The 19533-nt window shown below is 47.5% G+C and overlaps 1 protein-coding gene across 2 annotated transcripts in view; it reads left to right on the top strand.

Annotated features, from left to right (window-relative positions):
- LOC139395874 (serine/threonine-protein kinase B-raf-like) overlaps positions 1 to 19533 on the top strand; it is a 66455-nt gene that overhangs the window by 20258 nt on the left and 26664 nt on the right. For both annotated transcript variants that reach the window (XM_071143187.1, XM_071143186.1), the window contains exons 2-8: positions 3509 to 3610; positions 6121 to 6408; positions 13045 to 13148; positions 14302 to 14404; positions 14872 to 15020; positions 15615 to 15734; positions 17193 to 17352. In XM_071143187.1, coding sequence (XP_070999288.1) covers positions 3509 to 3610; positions 6121 to 6408; positions 13045 to 13148; positions 14302 to 14404; positions 14872 to 15020; positions 15615 to 15734; positions 17193 to 17352 — 1026 coding nt within the window. The remainder of the gene's footprint in view (positions 1 to 3508; positions 3611 to 6120; positions 6409 to 13044; positions 13149 to 14301; positions 14405 to 14871; positions 15021 to 15614; positions 15735 to 17192; positions 17353 to 19533) is intronic.

The raw sequence follows: 19533 nt of genomic DNA, 5'->3' as shown, positions 1-19533 counted from the left end.
GATGCAGGGTTATGGTGGGATACTGTCTATACATAGACGAGTGATGCATGGTTATGGTGGGATACTGTCTATACATAGACGAGTGATGCATGGTTATGGTGGGATACTGTCTATACATAGACGAGTGATGCGTGGTTATGGTGGGATACTGTCTATACATAGACGAGTGATGCAGTGTTATGGTGGGATACTGTCTATACATAGACGAGTGATGCAGGGTTATGGTGGGATACTGTCTATACATAGACGAGTGATGCAGGGTTATGGTGGGATACTGTCTATACATAGACGAGTGATGCAGGGTTATGGTGGGATACTGTCTATACATAGACGAGTGATGCAGGGTTATGGTGGGATACTGTCTATACATAGACGAGTGATGCAGGGTTATGGTGGGATACTGTCTATACATAGACGAGTGATGCAGTGTTATGGTGGGATACTGTCTATACATAGACGAGTGATGCAGGGTTATGGTGGGATACTGTCTATACATAGACGAGTGATGCAGGGTTATGGTGGGATACTGTCTATACATAGACGAGTGATGCAGGGTTATGGTGGGATACTGTCTATACATAGACGAGTGATGCATGGTTATGGTGGGATACTGTCTATACATAGACGAGTGATGCGTGGTTATGGTGGGATACTGTCTATACATAGACGAGTGATGCAGTGTTATGGTGGGATACTGTCTATACATAGACGAGTGATGCAGGGTTATGGTGGGATACTGTCTATACATAGAAGAGTGATGCAGGGTTATGGTGGGATACTGTCTATACATAGACGAGTGATGCAGGGTTATGGTGGGATACTGTCTATACATAGACGAGTGATGCAGGGTTATGGTGGGATACTGTCTATACATAGACGAGTGATGCAGTGTTATGGTGGGATACTGTCTATACATAGACGAGTGATGCAGGGTTATGGTGGGATACTGTCTATACATAGACGAGTGATGCAGGGTTATGGTGGGATACTGTCTATACGTAGACGAGTGATGCATGGTTATGGTGGGATACTGTCTATACATAGACGAGTGATGCATGGTTATGGTGGGATACTGTCTATACATAGACGAGTGATGCATGGTTATGGTGGGATACTCTCTATACATAGACGAGTGATGCAGGGTTATGGTGGGATACTGTCTATACATAGACGAGTGATGCAGGGTTATGGTGGGATACTGTCTATACATAGACGAGTGATGCATGGTTATGGTGGGATACTGTCTATACATAGACGAGCGATGCATGGTTATGGTGGGATACTGTCTATACATAGACGAGTGATGCATGGTTATGGTGGGATACTGTCTATACATAGACAAGTGATGCAGGGTTATGGTGGTATACTGTCTATACATAGACGAGTGATGCGTGGTTATGGTGGGATACTGTCTATACATAGACGAGTGATGCATGGTTATGGTGGGATACTGTCTATACATAGACAAGTGATGCAGGGTTATGGTGGTATACTGTCTATACATAGACGAGTGATGCATGGTTATGGTGGTATACTGTCTATACATAGACGAGTGATGCAGGGTTATGGTGGGATACTGTCTATACATAGACGAGTGATGCAGAGTTATGGTGGGATACTGTCTATACATAGACGAGTGATGCATGGTTATGGTGGGATACTGTCTATACATAGACGAGTGTTGCATGGTTATGGTGGGATACTGTCTATACATAGACGAGTGATGCATGGTTATGGTGGGATACTGTCTATACATAGACGAGTGATGCAGGGTCATGGTGGGATACTGTCTATACATAGACGAGTGATGCATGGTTATTCATTTTGTCTGGTTGTTGTGTGGAAGACATGGCTGAGGGTGGAGAGGAGACTGACCCCCCCTCCCCCCCCCCGCTCTCCCAGGGTGGAGAGGAGACTGACCCCCCCACTCTCCCAGGGTGGAGAGGAGACTGACCCCCCCCCCCCCCCCTCTCCCAGGGTGGAGAGGAGACTGACCCCCCCCACCACCCCCCCCCCCCCCCCCCCCTCTCCCAGGGTGGAGAGGAGACTGACCCCTGCCCATTACGCCACTCTTTTGACAGTCGGTTGTGTAATGATGTGTATTTTAATGTTGACAGTCGGTTGTGTAATGATGTGTATTTTAATGTTGACAGTCAGATGTGTATTTTAATGTTGACAGTCGGTTGTGTATTTTAATGTTGACAGTCGGTGGTGTATTTTAATGTTGACAGTCGGTTGTGTATTTTAATGTTGACAGTCGGTTGTGAAGTTGGGGACGCAGCAAAGAGAAAGAACAACCAGTAACTTAGTCTTCCACGACTAGTGTCTAATGGCTGCTTCCAAAACGCCACCCTAGTCCCTTTGTTTAGCCTAGTGCTCTACTTTTGACCACGACAGATAGGGACCCATAGTGCACTATGTAGGGAATAGGGCTCTGGTCTAAAGTAGTGGACTATATAGGGAATAGGGCTCTGGTCTAAAGTAGTGGACTATATAGGGAATAGGGCTCTGATCTAAAGTAGTGCACTATATAGGGAATAGGGCTCTGGTCTATAGTAGTGGACTATATAGGGAATAGGGTTCTGGTCTATAGTAGTGTACTATATAGGGAATAGGGCTCTGGTCTATAATAGTGTACTATATAGGGAATAGAGCCCTGGTCTATAGTAGTGCACTATATAGGGAATAGGGTTCTGGTCTATAGTAGTGTACTATATAGGGAATAGGGCTCTGGTCTAAAGTAGTGTACTATATAGGGAATAGGGCTCTGGTCTATAGTAGTGTACTATATAGGGAATAGAGCCCTGGTCTATAGTAGTGCATTATATAGGGAATAGGGCTCTGGTCTATAGTAGTGGACTATATAGGGAATAGGGTTCTGGTCTATAGTAGTGCACTATGTAGGGAATAGGGCTCTGGTCTAAAGTAGTGCACTATGTAGGGAATAGGGCTCTGGTCTATAGTAGTGTACTATATAGGGAATAGGGCTCTGGTCTATAGTAGTGTACTATATAGGGAATAGGGCTCTGGTCTATAGTAGTGTACTATATAGGGAATAGGGCTCTGGTCTAAAGTAGTGTACTATATGTGGAATAGGGCTCTGGTCTATAGTAGTGTACTATATAGGGAATAGGGCTCTGGTCTATAGTAGTGTACTATATAGGGAATAGGGCTCTGGTCTATAGTAGTGTACTATATAGGGAATAGGGCTCTGGTCTATAGTAGTGTACTATATAGGGAATAGGGCTCTGGTCTATAGTAGTGTACTATATAGGGAATAGGGTTCTGGTCTAAAGTAGTGTACTATATAGGGAATAGGGCTCTGATCTAAAATAGTGCACTATATAGGGAATAGGGACACTTCGAGGACCAATGTCTATAGTCACCATCTCTGTCAATGTAATTAGGCTATATATGAGATATGAGGTGACGTTCATAATTAAGGTGTGTGTGTGTGTGTGTGTGTGTGTGTGTGTGTGTGTGTGTGTGTGTGTGTGTGTCCTCTTAGATCTGGAATATCAAACAGATGATCAAGCTGACCCAAGAGCACTTAGAGGCACTACTGGACAAGTTTGGAGGAGAATGTAACCCCCCGTCCATATACCTGGAGGTGAGTTACCCTGTGAGGAGGAGAATGTAACCCCCCGTCCATATACCTGGAGTTGAGTTACCCTGTGAGGAGGAGGATGTACCCCTCTGTCCATATACCTGGAGGTGAGTTACCCTGTGAGGAGGAGGATGTAACCCTCTGTCCATATACCTGGAGGTGAGTTACCCTGTGAGGAGGAGGATGTACCCCTCTGTCCATATACCTGGAGGTGAGTTACCCTGTGAGGAGGAGGATGTACCCCTCTGTCCATATACCTGGAGGTGAGTTACCCTGTGAGGAGGAGGATGTACCCCCCCGTCCATATACCTGGAGGTGAGTTACCCTGTGAGGAGGAGGATGTACCCCTCTGTCCATATACCTGGAGGTGAGTTACCCTGTGAGGAGGAGGATGTACCCCTCTGTCCATATACCTGGAGGTGAGTTACCCTGTGAGGAGGAGGATGTACCCCTCTGTCCATATACCTGGAGGTGAGTTACCCTGTGAGGAGGAGGATGTACCCCTCCGTCCATATACCTGGAGGTGAGTTACCCTGTGAGGAGGAGGATGTACCCCTCTGTCCATATACCTGGAGGTGAGTTACCCTGTGAGGAGGAGGATGTACCCCCCCGTCCATATACCTGGAGGTGAGTTACCCTGTGAGGAGGAGGATGTACCCCTCTGTCCATATACCTGGAGGTGAGTTACCCTGTGAGGAGGAGGATGTACCCCCCCCGTCCATATACCTGGAGGTGAGTTACCCTGTGAGGAGGAGGATGTACCCCCCCGTCCATATACCTGGAGGTGAGTTACCCTGTGAGGAGGAGGATGTACCCCCCCGTCCATATACCTGGAGGTGAGTTACCCTGTGAGGAGGAGGATGTACCCCTCTGTCCATATACCTGGAGGTGAGTTACCCTGTGAGGAGGAGGATGTACCCCTCTGTCCATATACCTGGAGGTGAGTTACCCTGTGAGGAGGAGGATGTACCCCTCTGTCCATATACCTGGAGGTGAGTTACCCTGTGAGGAGGAGGATGTACCCCTCTGTCCATATACCTGGAGGTGAGTTACCCTGTGAGGAGGAGGATGTACCCCTCCGTCCATATACCTGGATGTGAGTTACCCTGTGAGGAGGAGGATGTAACCCCCCGTCCATATACCTGGAGGTGAGTTACCCTGTGAGGAGGAGGATGTACCCCTCTGTCCATATACCTGGATGTGAGTTACCCTGTGAGGAGGAGGATGTACCCCTCTGTCCATATACCTGGAGGTGAGTTACCCTGTGAGGAGGAGGGAAACTCCTTTTATGTTTGAGGTTCTTGAAAGTAGCCACCCTGTGCCTTGAAGACAGCTTTGCACACTCTTGGCATTCTCTCAACCAGCTTCATGAGGTAGTCACTTGGAATGAATTTCAATTATCTTGTGTGCCTTGTTAAGTTAGTTTGTGGAATTTTTTCCCTTAATGCGTTTGTGCCAATCAGTTGTGTTGTGACAAGGCAAGGTAGGGGTGGTATACAAAAGATAGCCCTATTTGGTAAAATACCAAGTCCATATTATGGTAAGAACAGCTCAAATAAGCAAAGAGAAACAACAGTCCATCATTACTGTAAGACATGAAGGTCAGTCAATACGGAACATTTCAAGAACTTTGAAAGTTTCTTCAAGTGCAGTCGCAAAAACCATCAAGCTCTATGATGAAACTGGCTCTCATGAGGACCGCCACAGGAAAGGAAGACCCAGAGTTACCTCTGCTGCAGAGGATGTCTTCACTATTATTCTACCATCTAGAAAATAGTAAAACCTGGAATGAGTAGGTGTGTCCAAACCTTTGACTGGTTATGGATGGATGGATGTTTAAAAAATGTTTGTATTGTCTCTGTAGGCCTATGAGGAGTACCCCAGTAAGCTGTGTGTGTGTGTGTGTTGTCTCTGTAGGCCTATGAGGAGTACCCCAGTAAGCTGTGTGTGTGTTGTCTCTGTAGGCCTATGAGGAGTACACCAGTAAGCTGTGTGTGTGTGTTGTCTGTAGGCCTATGAGGAGTACCCCAGTAAGCTGTGTGTGTGTTGTCTCTGTAGGCCTATGAGGAGTACACCAGTAAGCTCTGTGTGTGTGTGTGTGTGGTCTCTGTAGGCCTATGAGGAGTACACCAGTAAGCTGTGTGTGTGTTGTCTCTGTCGGCCTATGAGGAGTACACCAGTAAGCTGTGTGTGTTGTCTCTGTAGGCCTATGAGGAGTACACCAGTAAGCTGTGTGTGTGTGTGTGTGTGTGTGTGTTGTCTCTGTAGGCCTATGAGGAGTACACCAGTAAGCTGTGTGTTTGTTGTCTCTGTCGGCCTATGAGGAGTACATCAGTAAGCTGTGTGTGTGTGTGTGTGTGTTGTCTCTGTAGGCCTATGAGGAGTACACCAGTAAGCTGTGTGTGTGTTGTCTCTGTAGGCCTATGAGGAGTACACCAGTAAGCTGTGTGTGTGTTGTCTCTGTAGGCCTATGAGGAGTACACCAGTAAGCTGTGTGTGTGTTGTCTCTGTAGGCCTATGAGGAGTACACCAGTAAACTGGACGCTCTGCAGCAGAGGGAGCAGCAGCTCCTGGAGGCCATGGGGAACGGGACTGACTTCTACTCCTCCTCCCCTACGCCTCCTTCCCTCCTGGATGGGGGTTTGAGCTGTTCTGGGGGATCCGGGGGCACCCAGTTCCTTCTCCCCTCCGCCCCCAACACCCTGGCTGTCCTCCAGACCCCTACAGACGGACGGGCCAATCCCCGCTCCCCTCAGAAACCCATCGTCAGGGTGTTCCTGCCCAATAAACAGCGGACCGTGGTGAGTAAGGGGTGGTTATAATACATATACCTCCTGGTCTAGAAGGTGGGAGGGGTTAGGGTGGCCGTGGGAGGGGTTAGGGTGGCCGTGGGAGGGGTTGGTGTAGGCTGTGGGAGGGGTTGGTGTAGGCTGTGGGAGGGGTTGGTGTAGGCTGTAGGAGGGGTTAGGGTGGGAGGGGTTGGTGTAGGCTGTGGGAGGGGTTGGTGTAGGCTGTGGGAGGGGTTGGTGTAGGCTCTGGGAGGGGTTAGGGTGGCTGTGGGAGGGGTTAGGGTGTTCCTGCCCAATAAACAGCGGACCGTGGTGAGTAAGGGGTGGTTATAATACATATACCTCCTGGTCTAGAAGGTGGGAGGGGTTAGGGTGGCCGTGGGAGGGGTTGGTGTAGGCTGTGGGAGGGGTTGGTGTAGGCTGTGGGAGGGGTTGGTGTAGGCTGTAGGAGGGGTTAGGGTGGGAGGGGTTGGTGTAGGCTGTGGGAGGGGTTGGTGTAGGCTGTGGGAGGGGTTGGTGTAGGCTCTGGGAGGGGTTAGGGTGGCTGTGGGAGGGGTTAGGGTGTTCCTGCCCAATAAACAGCGGACCGTGGTGAGTAAGGGGTGGTTATAATACATATAGCTCCTGGTGTAGAAGGTGGGAGGGGTTAGGGTGGCTGTGGGAGGGGTTAGGGTGGCTGTGGGAGGGGTTAGGGTGGCTGTGGGAGGGGTTAGGGTGGCTATGGGAGGGGTTGGTGTAGGCTGTGGGAGGGGTTAGGTAGGCTGTGGGAGGGGTTCGGGTGGCTGTGGGAGGGGTTGGTGTAGGCTGTGGGAGGGGTTCGGGTGGCTGTGGGAGGGGTTATGGTGGCTATGGGAGGGGTTGGTGTAGGCTGTGGGAGGGGTTAGGTGTAGGCTGTGGGAGGGGTTGGTGTAGGCTATGGAAGGGGTTAGGGAGAGTTGGCCTGGATTGGTGATATTAGACAATAGTTGGGGAGAAATGGCCTGTATTGATGATATTAGACAGTAGTTAGGGAGAGATGGCCTGTATTGGTGATATTAGACAGTAGTTAGGGAGAGATGGCCTGTATTGGTGATATTAGACAGTAGTTAGGGAGAGATGGCCTGTATTGGTGATATTAGACAGTAGTTAGGGAGAGATGGACTGTATTGGTGATATTAGACAGTAGTTAGGGAGAGATGGCCTGTATTGGTGATATTAGACGGTAGTTAGGGAGAGATGGCCTGTATTGGTGATATTAGACGGTAGTTGGGGAGAGATGGCCTGTATTGGTGATATTAGACGGTAGTTAGGGCGAGATGGCCTGTATTGGTGACATTAGACAGTAGTTAGGGAGAGACGGCCTGTATTGGTGACATTAGACAATGGTTGGGGAGAGATGGCCTGTATTGGTGATATTAGACAGTAGTTAGGGAGAGATGGCCTGTATTGGTGACACTAGACAGTAGTTAGGGAGAGATGGCCTGTGTTGGTGATATTAGACAGTAGTTAGGGAGAGATGGCCTGTATTGATGACACTAGACAGTAGTTGGGGAGAGATGGCCTGTATTGGTGATATTAGACAGTAGTTGGGGAGAGATGGCCTGTATTGATGACACTAGACAGTAGTTGGGGAGAGATGGCCTGTATTGATGACACTAGACAGTAGTTAGGGAGAGATGGCCTGTGTTGGTGACAGTAGTTAGGGAGAGATGGCCTGTATTGGTGACACTAGACAATAGTTAGGGAGAGATGGCCTGTATTGATGACAGTAATTAGGGAGAGATGGCCTGGGCCTCTGCTGTGCAGGTGGCAGCATACTCTCATTAGACAGTAGTTAGGGAGAGATGGCCTGGGCCTCTGCTGTGCAGGTGGCAGCATACTCTCATTAGACAGTAGTTAGGGAGAGATGTCCTGGGCCTCTGCTGTGCAGGTGGCAGCGTACTCGCATTAGACAGTAGTTAGGGAGAGATGGCCTGTATTGGTGAAATTAGACAGTAGTTAGGGAGAGATGGCCTGTATTGATGACATTAGACAGTAGTTAGGGAGAGATGACCTGTATTGATGACAGAAGTTAGGGAGAGATGTCCTGGGCCTCTGCTGTGCAGGTGGCAGCGTACTCTCATTAGACAGTAGTTAGGGAGAGATGGCCTGTATTGGTGAAATTAGACAGTAGTTAGGGAGAGATGGCCTGTATTGATGACATTAGACAGTAGTTAGGGAGAGATGGCCTGTATTGATGACAGAAGTTAGGGAGAGATGTCCTGGGCCTCTGCTGTGCAGGTGGCAGCGTACTCTCATTAGACAGTAGTTGGGGAGAGATGGCCTGTATTGGTGAAATTAGACAGTAGTTAGGGAGAGATGGCCTGTATTGATGACATTAGACAGTAGTTAGGGAGAGATGACCTGTATTGATGACAGAAGTTAGGGAGAGATGTCCTGGGCCTCTGCTGTGCAGGTGGCAGCGTACTCTCATTAGACAGTAGTTGGGGAGAGATGTCCTGTATTGGTGATATTAGACAGTAGTTGGGGAGAGATGTCCTGTATTGATGACATTAGACAGTAGTTAGGGAGAGATGGCCTGGGCCTCTGCTGTGCAGGTGGCAGCGTACTCTCATTAGACAGTAGTTGGGGAGAGATGTCCTGGGCCTCTGCTGTGCAGGTGGCAGCGTACTCTCGATCTCTGTAATTGTTTCGCTCCTTTATTGCGTTGATGCATTTCTTCATCGTATGTTACGTCAGTTTTAAAAACCACAGCCTTTTGCCATAATTACAACACCAACCTCCTCGGCGTTGTTTTTACATGTAGTTTCCTGTTTTCTTCACTGGAAGGTCAAGTCTTCATTAGAAGTGTCATGCTACATAAAGGGGAGGATGTGGCCTAAAGTACAGATGACTTAAGCTACAGGATTTAGGGTTGTGATGCTAGGCTATTAGCTCGTTGACGATAATAAGCGCACAGTTCTGTTGACGTCCGTGTGATTGGAGCCCAGTCTGTGTCTTGGTAGATGTACTCTTGGTTCTCTACTGTAATGCTGTCATGCTACATAAAGGGGAGGATGTGGCCTAAAGTACAGATGACTTAAACTACAGGATTTAGGGTTGTGATGCTAGGCTATTAGCTCGTTGACGATAATAAGCGCACAGTTCTGTTGACGTCTGTGTGATTGGAGCCCAGTCTGTGTCTTGGTAGATGTACTCTTGGTTCTCTACTGTAATGCTGTGACCTACTCCTCTCATTCTATTCTTCAACATGACATTGAACCAATGCGGAGGAGTGTTGTCACCGTATCAGAATGTTGTTTTTGAACGGTAAATCTTTATTGATTTTTTTTTTTAAATGTTTTATTAAAAACTGGGTAGATCAAGATGTATACTAGGTCTTTATTCTCAGTACAGGTGAATGCCTATTCAATAGGAGTGTGACATGCATTGAGTTATTCAGCTTGTTTTTAGCTGATTTCATACACAGATAACCAACAAACCCTTCCGTTTGGGACTAAGTGGTATCTTCTTGCATTGTAAAGTGTCCGAGCCTGTCTGGACGGTTTCAACATCTCTACACCGTTTTAAAATATACTTTCCACCGGCTCAGAAATGAGCCGGATCACATCGCACGGAGCGAAGACGTCAGTTCAACGTCTAGTTTTGATTTACTTTTGCTTGAGTTGTCAACTGATGTGAATTCAATGTGAAATTTTAAAAATTACAAAAAATTTATGTTATTTTAATTTAAAAGTTAGGTGGTCCACAGTAAAAACGAGTCCTATATCGACATTACCTGAAAGGCCACTCAGCAAGGAAGTAGCCACTGCTCCAAAACCGCCATAAAAAAGCCAGACTGCACATGGGGACAATGATCGTACTTTTTGGAGAAATGTCCTCTGGTCTGATGAAACAAAAATAGAACTGTTTGGCCATAATGACCATTGTTATGTTTGGAGGAAAAAGGGGGAGGATTGCAAGCCGAAGAACACCATCCCAACCGTGAAGCACGGGGGTGGCAGCATCATATTGTGGGGGTGCTTTGCTGCAGTAGGGACTGGTGCACTTCACAAAATAGATGGCATCATGAGGAAAGAAAATGATGTGGATATATTGAAGCAACATCTCAAGACATCAGTCAGGAAGTTAAAGCTTCGTCACAAATGGGTCTTCCAAATGGACAATGACCCCAAGCATACTTCCAAAGTTGTGGCAAAATGGCTTAAGGACAACAAAGTCAAGGTATTGGAGTGGCCATCACAAAGCCCTGACCTCAATCCTATAGAACATTTGTGGGCAGAACTGAAAAAGCGTGTGTGAGCAAGAAGGCCTATAAACCTGACTCAGTTACACCAGCTCTGTCAGGAGGAATGGGCTAAAATTCACCCAACTTATTGTGGGAAGCTTGTGGAAGGCTGCCTGAAACGTTTGACCCAAGTTAAACAATTTAAAGGCAATGCTACCAAATACTAATTGAGTGTATGTAAACTTCGGAATTTGATGACAGAAATAAAAGCTGAAATCATTCTCTCTACTATTATTCTGACATTTCACATTCTTAAAATAAAGTGGTGATCCTAACTGACATAAAACAGTTAAAAAAAAAAAAAATGTTTTACTAGGATTAAATGTCAGGAATTGTGGAAAAACAGAGTTTGATATATTTGGCTAAGGTGTATGTAAACTTCTGACTTCAGCTGTATATAGTGATCTTGTTATACAGTTATGTAGTTCTAGTTGTGTGTGTGTGGTCTATACCTGCTGTTCAGTCTCTGAAACTAACTGTATATAGTGATCTTGTTATGTAGTTCTAGTTGTGTGTGGTCTATACCTGCTGTTCAGTCTCTGAAACTAACTGTATATAGTGATCTTGTTATGTAGTTCTAGTTGTGTGTGGTCTATACCTGCTGTTCAGTCTCTGAAACTAACTGTATATAGTGATCTTGTTACAGTGCCTTGCGAAAGTATTCGGCCCCCTTGAACTTTGCGACCTTTTGCCACATTTCAGGCTTCAAACATAAAGATATAAAACTGTATTTTTTTGTGAAGAATCAACAACAAGTGGGACACAATCATGAAGTGGAACGACATTTATTGGATATTTCAAACTTTTTTAACAAATCAAAAACTGAAAAATTGGGCGTGCAAAATTATTCAGCCCCTTTACTTTCAGTGCAGCAAACTCTCTCCAGAAGTTCAGTGAGGATCTCTGAATGATCCAATGTTGACCTAAATGACTAATGATGATAAATACAATCCACCTGTGTGTAATCAAGTCTCCGTATAAATGCACCTGCACTGTGATAGTCTCAGAGGTCCGTCAAAAGCGCAGAGAGCATCATGAAGAACAAGGAACACACCAGGCAGGTCCGAGATACTGTTGTGAAGAAGTTTAAAGCCGTATTTGGATACAAAAAGATTTCCCAAGCTTTAAACATCCCAAGGAGCACTGTGCAAGCGATAATACTGAAATGGAAGGAGTATCAGACCACTGCAAATCTACCAAGACCTGGCCGTCCCTCTAAACTTTCAGCTCATACAAGGAGAAGACTGATCAGAGATGCAGCCAAGAGGCCCATGATCACTCTGGATGAACTGCAGAGATCTACAGCTGAGGTGGGAGACTCTGTCCATAGGACAACAATCAGTCGTATATTGCACAAATCTGGCCTTTATGGAAGAGTGGCAAGAAAGCCATTTCTTAAAGATATCCATAAAAAGTGTCGTTTAAAGTTTGCCACAAGCCACCTGGGAGACACACCAAACATGTGGAAGAAGGTGCTCTGGTCAGATGAAACCAAAATTGAACTTTTTGGCAACAATGCAAAACGTTATGTTTGGCGTAAAAGCAACACAGCTGAACACAACATCCCCACTGTCAAACATGGTGGTGGCAGCATCATGGTTTGGGCCTGCTTTTCTTCAGCAGGGACAGGGAAGATGGTTAAAATTGATGGGAAGATGGATGGAGCCAAATACAGGACCATTCTGGAAGAAAACCTGATGGAGTCTGCAAAATACCTGAGACTGGGACGGAGATTTGTCTTCCAACAAGACAATGATCCAAAACATAAAGCAAAATCTACAATGGAATGGTTCAAAAATAAACATATCCAGGTGTTAGAATGGCCAAGTCAAAGTCCAGACCTGAATCCAATTGAGAATCTGTGGAAAGAACTGAAAACTGCTGTTCACAAATGCTCTCCATCCAACCTCACTGAGCTCGAGCTGTTTTGCAAGGAGGAATGGGAAAAAATGTCAGTCTCTCGATGTGCAAAACTGATAGAGACATACCCCAAGCGACTTACAGCTGTAATCGCAGCAAAAGGTGGCGCTACAAAGTATTAACTTAAGGGGGCTGAATAATTTTGCACGCCCAATTTTTCAGTCTTTGATTTGTTAAAAAAGTTTGAAATATACAATAAATGTCGTTCCACTTCATGATTGTGTCCCACTTGTTGTTGCTTCTTCACAAAAAAATACAGTTTTATATCTTTGTTTGAAGCCTGAAATGTGGCAAAAGGTCGCAAAGTTCAAGGGGGCCGAATACTTTCGCAAGGCACTGTATGTAGTTCTAGTTGTGTGTGGTCTATACCTGCTGTTCAGTCTCTGAAACTAACTGTATGGTTCCTCTCGGGCTGTCCAGTCTCTGAAACTAACTGTATGGTTCCTCTCGGTCTGTCCCAGGTCCCAGCCCGCTGTGGCATGACGGTCAGAGACTCTCTGAAGAAGGCTTTAATGATGAGGGGACTAATCCCTGAATGCTGTGCTGTCTACAGGATACAGGATGGGTAAGATATATACACACACACACACACACACACACACACACACACACACACACACACACACACACACACACACACGTGTCTTTTACATTTCACATTCTGTCAATTGAAGCTCCTGTACAACTTTGTAATCATTTCAGAACAGTGGAGATCAGTAAGGGGTCAATGTACAGTCCCACGGTAAGGGGTCAATGTACAGTCCCACTGTAAGGGGTCAATGTACAGTCCCACTGTAAGGGGTCAATGTACAGTCCCACTGTAAGGGGTCAATGTACAGTCCCACTGTAAGGGGTCAATGTACAGTCCCACTGTAAGGGGTCAATGTGCAGTCCCACTGTAAGGGGTCAATGTGCAGTCCCACTGTAAGGGGTCAATGTGCAGTCCCACTGTAAGGGGTCAATGTACAGTCCCACTGTAAGGGGTCAATGTACAGTCCCACTGTAAGGGGTCAATGTGCAGTCCCACTGTAAGGGGTCAATGTGCAGTCCCACTGTAAGGGGTCAATGTACAGTCCCACTGTAAGGGGTCAATGTACAGTCCCACTGTAAGGGGTCAATGTGCAGTCCCACTGTAAGGGGTCAATGTACAGTCCCACTGTAAGGGGTCAATGTACAGTCCCACTGTAAGGGGTCAATGTGCAGTCCCACTGTAAGGGGTCAATGTACAGTCCCACTGTAAGGGGTCAATGTACAGTCCCACTGTAAGGGGTCAATGTACAGTCCCACTGTAAGGGGTCAATGTACAGTCCCACTGTAAGGGGTCAATGTACAGTCCCACTGTAAGGGGTCAATGTACAGTCCCACTGTAAGGGGTCAATGTACAGTCCCACTGTAAGGGGTCAATGTACAGTCCCACTGTAAGGGGTCAATGTACAGTCCCACTGTAAGGGGTCAATGTACAGTCCCACTGTAAGGGGTCAATGTACAGTCCCACTGTAAGGGGTCAATGTACAGTCCCACTGTAAGGGGTCAATGTACAGTCCCACGGTAAGGGGTCAATGTACAGTCCCACACTTGCACAATTCAGTTTATTTTATTGTACTTTGTTGTACAAGGTAAATCATTGAGAACACATTCTCTTTCACAACAACAACCCACACATGTGTACTAAACTCGACCACAACCCAGTGAACTCCTCTTCCTGTCACCTGTCTCAGAGAGAAGAAGCCTCTTGGCTGGGACACAGACATCTCCTGGCTGACAGGGGAGGAGCTACACGTGGAAGTGCTGGAGAACGTTCCTCTGACCACACACAACTTTGTGAGTATGACTTGAAACTATGGAATTGGTACTAGAATTTCATATGACTGGGCAGGGGTGCAGCCTGGGAGGGCATGGGCCCACCTACTTGGCAGCCAGGCCCACACACTTGGGAGTCAGGCCCAGCCAATCAGAATGAGTTTTTCCCCACAAAAGAGCTTTATTACAGACAAAACTACCCCTCGGGCTTATGGTAGAGAAAGCAACATTACATTTTCTGTCAACAGTTCTGGTGGACAATCCTGCAGTTAGAATGTCAATTGCACACTCCAAAACTTGAGACATCTGTGTCATTGTGCTGTGTGACAAAACTGCAAAACAAATTAAGTGGCCTTTTACACAGATGAGTGGTCTTTCCATCTCCATGGACAGAAGGTACCCGTCACTAGTTACTGACGTTCCCGATCTATTTTCTAACCGTCTCTGTCTCTCTCTCTCTCTCTCTCTGTTTCTGTCTGTTCGCCCAGGTGAGGAAGACGTTTTTTACGTTGGCCTTCTGCGATTTTTGCCGGAAGCTTCTGTTCCAGGGGTTCCGATGTCAGACGTGTGGCTATAAGTTCCACCAGCGTTGCAGCACGGAGGTGCCGCTCATGTGTGTCAACTACGACCAGCTAGAGTGAGTTATCCATCGGTTTGATCAAATCAATCAGTTCAACTCGTTGAGGAAAGGGGGTGGGACTCGATGCGTGATGTTATTCTGTTGGTTTGCACGCAAGTGTTGTTGTTCCTTGTTTGAGACGGACGTTAGCTTGACCTGTCCCCGAGACGGACGTTAGCTTGACCTGTCCTCGGAGACGGACGTTAGCTTGACCTGTCCCCGAGACGGACGTTAGCTTGACCTGTCCCCGGAGACGGACGTTAGCTTGACCTGTCCCCGAGACGGACGTTAGCTTGACCTGTCCCCGAGACGGACGTTAGCTTGACCTGTCCCCGAGACGGACGTTAGCTTGACCTGTCCCCGAGACGGACGTTAGCTTGACCTGTCCCCGAGACGGACGTTAGCTTGACCTGTCCCCGAGACGGACGTTAGCTTGACCTGTCCCCGAGACGGACGTTAGCTTGACCTGTCCCCGAGACGGACGTTAGCTTGACCTGTCCCCGAGACGGACGTTAGCTTGACCTGCTTATTGCTAGTGTCCCAGTTCTATCCTGTATGTTGGGTCTCTGCTAGTGTCCCAGTTCTATCCTGTATGTTGGGTCTCTGCTGCAGTTTGCTGCTGGTGTCGAAGTTCTTTGAGCACCACCCCATCACCCAGGAGGAGGTGTCGTCAGAGGGCACCACCCCCGTGTCCGAGGCCTACCCGTCACTGCCCCCGTCCGACTCCACCGGGTGAGTCTCACAGCTGTCCTGATCCCATTCTCACCTCGGCACAGTTGACGGAAAGGAGACGAGGAGAGGAAGCCATTTTTGAAGACTATTGAAACAGACTTGATAATCTTATATCAAATCAAAATCAAATCAATGATGTTTTGATTGATTATATCTCCTTGCTAGATTCAATGTAGACTGGAATCTCTGCTAAGGCTTTGCCACATGTCCCCAGTGAGATGACCCTCATGTCCCCAGGGAGATGATCCTCCCCTCTTAACCGCTCTCTGAACCCAGGTTCCTGTCCCCGTCTAAGTCCATCTCCATCCCCCCCAGAGTTTCAACCCCCATCCTCCCTGACCACTGACCCCTCTCTCTCTCTCTGACCCCCAGGTCCCTGTGCCACGCCAGTGTGTCCCCGTCCAAGTCCATCCCTATCCCCCCAGAGTTTCAACCCCCATCCTCCCTGACCACTGATCTCTCTCTCTCTCTCTCTGACCCCCAGGTCCCTGTACCACACCAGTGTGTCCCCGTCCAAGTCCATCCCTATCCCCCCAGAGTTTCAACCCCCATCCTCCCTGACCACTGACCTCTCTCTGACCCCCAGGTCCCTGTGCCACGCCAGCGTGTCCCCGTCCAAGTCCATCCCTATCCCCCCAGAGTTTCAACCCCCATCCTCCCTGACCACTGACCTCTCTCTGACCCCCCAGGTCCCTGTGCCACGCCAGCGTGTCCCCGTCCAAGTCCATCCCTATCCCCCCAGAGTTTCAACCCCCATCCTCCCTGACCACTGACCTCTCTCTGACCCCCAGGTCCCTGTGCCACGCCAGCGTGTCCCCGTCCAAGTCCATCCCTATCCCCCCAGAGTTTCAACCCCCATCCTCCCTGACCACTGACCTCTCTCTGACCCCCAGGTCCCTGTGTCACGCCAGTGTGTCCCCGTCCAAGTCCATCCCTATCCCCCCAGAGTTTCAACCCCCATCCTCCCTGACCACTGACCTCTCTCTCTCTCTCTCCCTCTCTCTGACCCCCAGGTCCCTGTGCCACGCCAGTGTGTCCCCGTCCAAGTCCATCCCTATCCCCCAGAGTTTCAACCCCCATCCTCCCAGACCACTGACCTCTCTCTCTCTCTCTCTCTCTCTCTGACCCCCAGGTCCCTGTGCCACGCCAGCGTGTCCCCGTCCAAGTCCATCCCTATCCCCCCAGAGTTTCAACCCCCATCCTCCCTGACCACTGACCTCTCTCGCTCTCTCTCTGACCCCCAGGTCCCTGTGCCACGCCAGCGTGTCCCCGTCCAAGTCCATCCCTATCCCCCCAGAGTTTCAACCCCCATCCTCCCTGACCACTGACCTCTCTCTGACCCCCAGGTCCCTGTGCCACGCCAGCGTGTCCCCGTCCAAGTCCATCCCTATCCCCCCAGAGTTTCAACCCCCATCCTCCCTGACCACTGACCTCTCTCTCTCTCTCTCTGACCCCCAGGTCCCTGTGCCACGCCAGCGTGTCCCCGTCCAAGTCCATCCCCATCCCCCAGAACTTCAGGCCCGGAGAAGAGGACCACAGGAACCAGTTTGGACAGAGAGACCGCTCGTCCTCCGCTCCCAACGTCCACATCAACACCATCGAACCCGTCAACATAGACGTGAGTCCAATATCCCCTTTTGTCTGTGTGTCCGATGGCTCAGACACTCCCCCTGCTGGAGACAAGTAGAACTGTGTTTACAGGAAGTAGGGCCTGTCATCATTCACTTTGAACTGGACTGTGTGTTTACAGGAAGTAGGGCCTGTCATCATTCACTTTGAACTGGACTGTGTGTTTACAGGAAGTAGGGCCTGTCATCATTCACTTTGAACTGGACTGTGTGTTTACAGGAAGTAGGGCCTGTCATCATTCACTTTGAACTGGACTGTGTGTTTACAGGAAGTAGGGCCTGTCATCATTCACTTTGAACTGGACTGTGTGTTTACAGGAAGTAGGGCCTGTCGTCATTCACTTTGAACTGGACTGTGTGTTTACAGGAAGTAGGGCCTGTCGTCATTCACTTTGAACTGGACTGTGTGTTTACAGGAAGTAGGGCCTGTCGTCATTCACTTTGAACTGGACTGTGTGTTTACAGGCAGTAGGGCCTGTCGTCATTCACTTTGGACTGGACTGTGTGTTTACAGGAAGTAGGGCCTGTCATCATTCACTTTGAACTGGACTGTGTGTTTACAGGAAGTAGGGCCTGTCATCATTCACTTTGAACTGGACTGTGTGTTTACAGGAAGTAGGGCCTGTCATCATTCACTTTGAACTGGACTGTGTGTTTACAGGAAGTAGGGCCTGTCATCATTCACTTTGAACTGGACTGTGTGTTTACAGGAAGTAGGGCCTGTCATCATTCACTTTGAACTGGACTGTGTGTTTACAGGAAGTAGGGCCTGTCGTCATTCACTTTGAACTGGACTGTGTGTTTACAGGAAGTAGGGCCTGTCGTCATTCACTTTGAACTGGACTGTGTGTTTACAGGCAGTAGGGCCTGTCGTCATTCACTTTGAACTGGACTGTGTGTTTACAGGCAGTAGCTTGCAGCACGACTAGATCAAGAGAACACATTCACCAAAATACACCTGAATGGATTTCTGTAAATATGTAAATATCAGGGAATCCTCTTTATATTTGTGAACTTTACAGTCCTGTTGATCAAACAACCATGAAAAGGCAGTATCTCTCTCCCTCAGTTGTACACATCAACAAGATCAACAGCTAATGCTAGCCAGAGTAAGATGAGCTAACATCTAACGAAGTAACATTAAATAAACCCTCTAAAACCTTTTCACCTAATTTGGCTGTCAAAATTGCACTGATAAACGATGGGGAATTGTAGCCTCCTCGTCTTTCTGCAGTTTGCCTGCCAACAATGCAAGGCTTGTCCCCAACCAAGCACACAAGCCAACTGGCTAAAGTTGGCTAGCTAGCTAGCTACTTCCAGACACAGCAGAGCTGTTTACATGTTACCGAGAGCGTTCTTAACTAAACTATTACTTTATTTGCCTACGTTTACTGACCCCGGGTTAAACTCAGCAGGTGTTTCACGTTGGTAAATTCATCAGTTATTCTGCTCTCTGAATTTACAAATGCGAGAGATATGCTAACTGGATTAGCCGTTCTTGCTAGCTTTACCCAATGACACCTGCATCTCTAGCCGTGTGTATAGCCACCGAAAAACAAGATGACGGAAGAGTCAGTCACTCACCCACTCTTCCAATGACATGGTATCCTCCTAGCAGCTAGCTCGCTAGCTAACGTTAGGCTCCGTGTTTTTAGCTCGCTAGCTAACGTTAGGCTCCGTGTTTTTAGCTCGCTACATAACTAGATACGCCAGCCTATCAGCCATGTTATTGCTGACTTGTGATCATTTGGCCTTGCTAGTTTGATTTATATTGTCATTCTCAACCTTAGTTAAATTCGTCTTTTTTTTTTTTGTCCATAATATTGAGCCATTGAAACTGAGACAGTGCATTCCTTATGGTATCAGGCCCGCTGTGATTTACAACCCGATACCAATATGTTTTGGGACTACCAAGAAATGTATTAGTTTATTATATTAATCATACATTGAACTACATCCACCTGTTCTGCCATCAATGCCTTTTAGTGTACATCATAACATTTAGAGTCAAATATTATTATTATTATTATTATTATTACCTATTTTTAAAACCTTTTTAATAAAGTTGGTTTTGTATACATAAACTGGGAATTTTATATTTTTTGACTAATATATATAATTTTATGAAAACAGTGTTGACTGTTTTCATATCTGCAAAAGTAGTCCGTTCC

The sequence above is a fragment of the Oncorhynchus clarkii genome, unplaced genomic scaffold, assembly GCF_045791955.1.
Source record: "Oncorhynchus clarkii lewisi isolate Uvic-CL-2024 unplaced genomic scaffold, UVic_Ocla_1.0 unplaced_contig_2795_pilon_pilon, whole genome shotgun sequence".
Lineage (NCBI taxonomy): Eukaryota > Metazoa > Chordata > Actinopteri > Salmoniformes > Salmonidae > Oncorhynchus > Oncorhynchus clarkii.
Note: the sequence above shows the minus strand (reverse complement) of the source record. Positions and strands in the feature narration are given on the sequence as shown.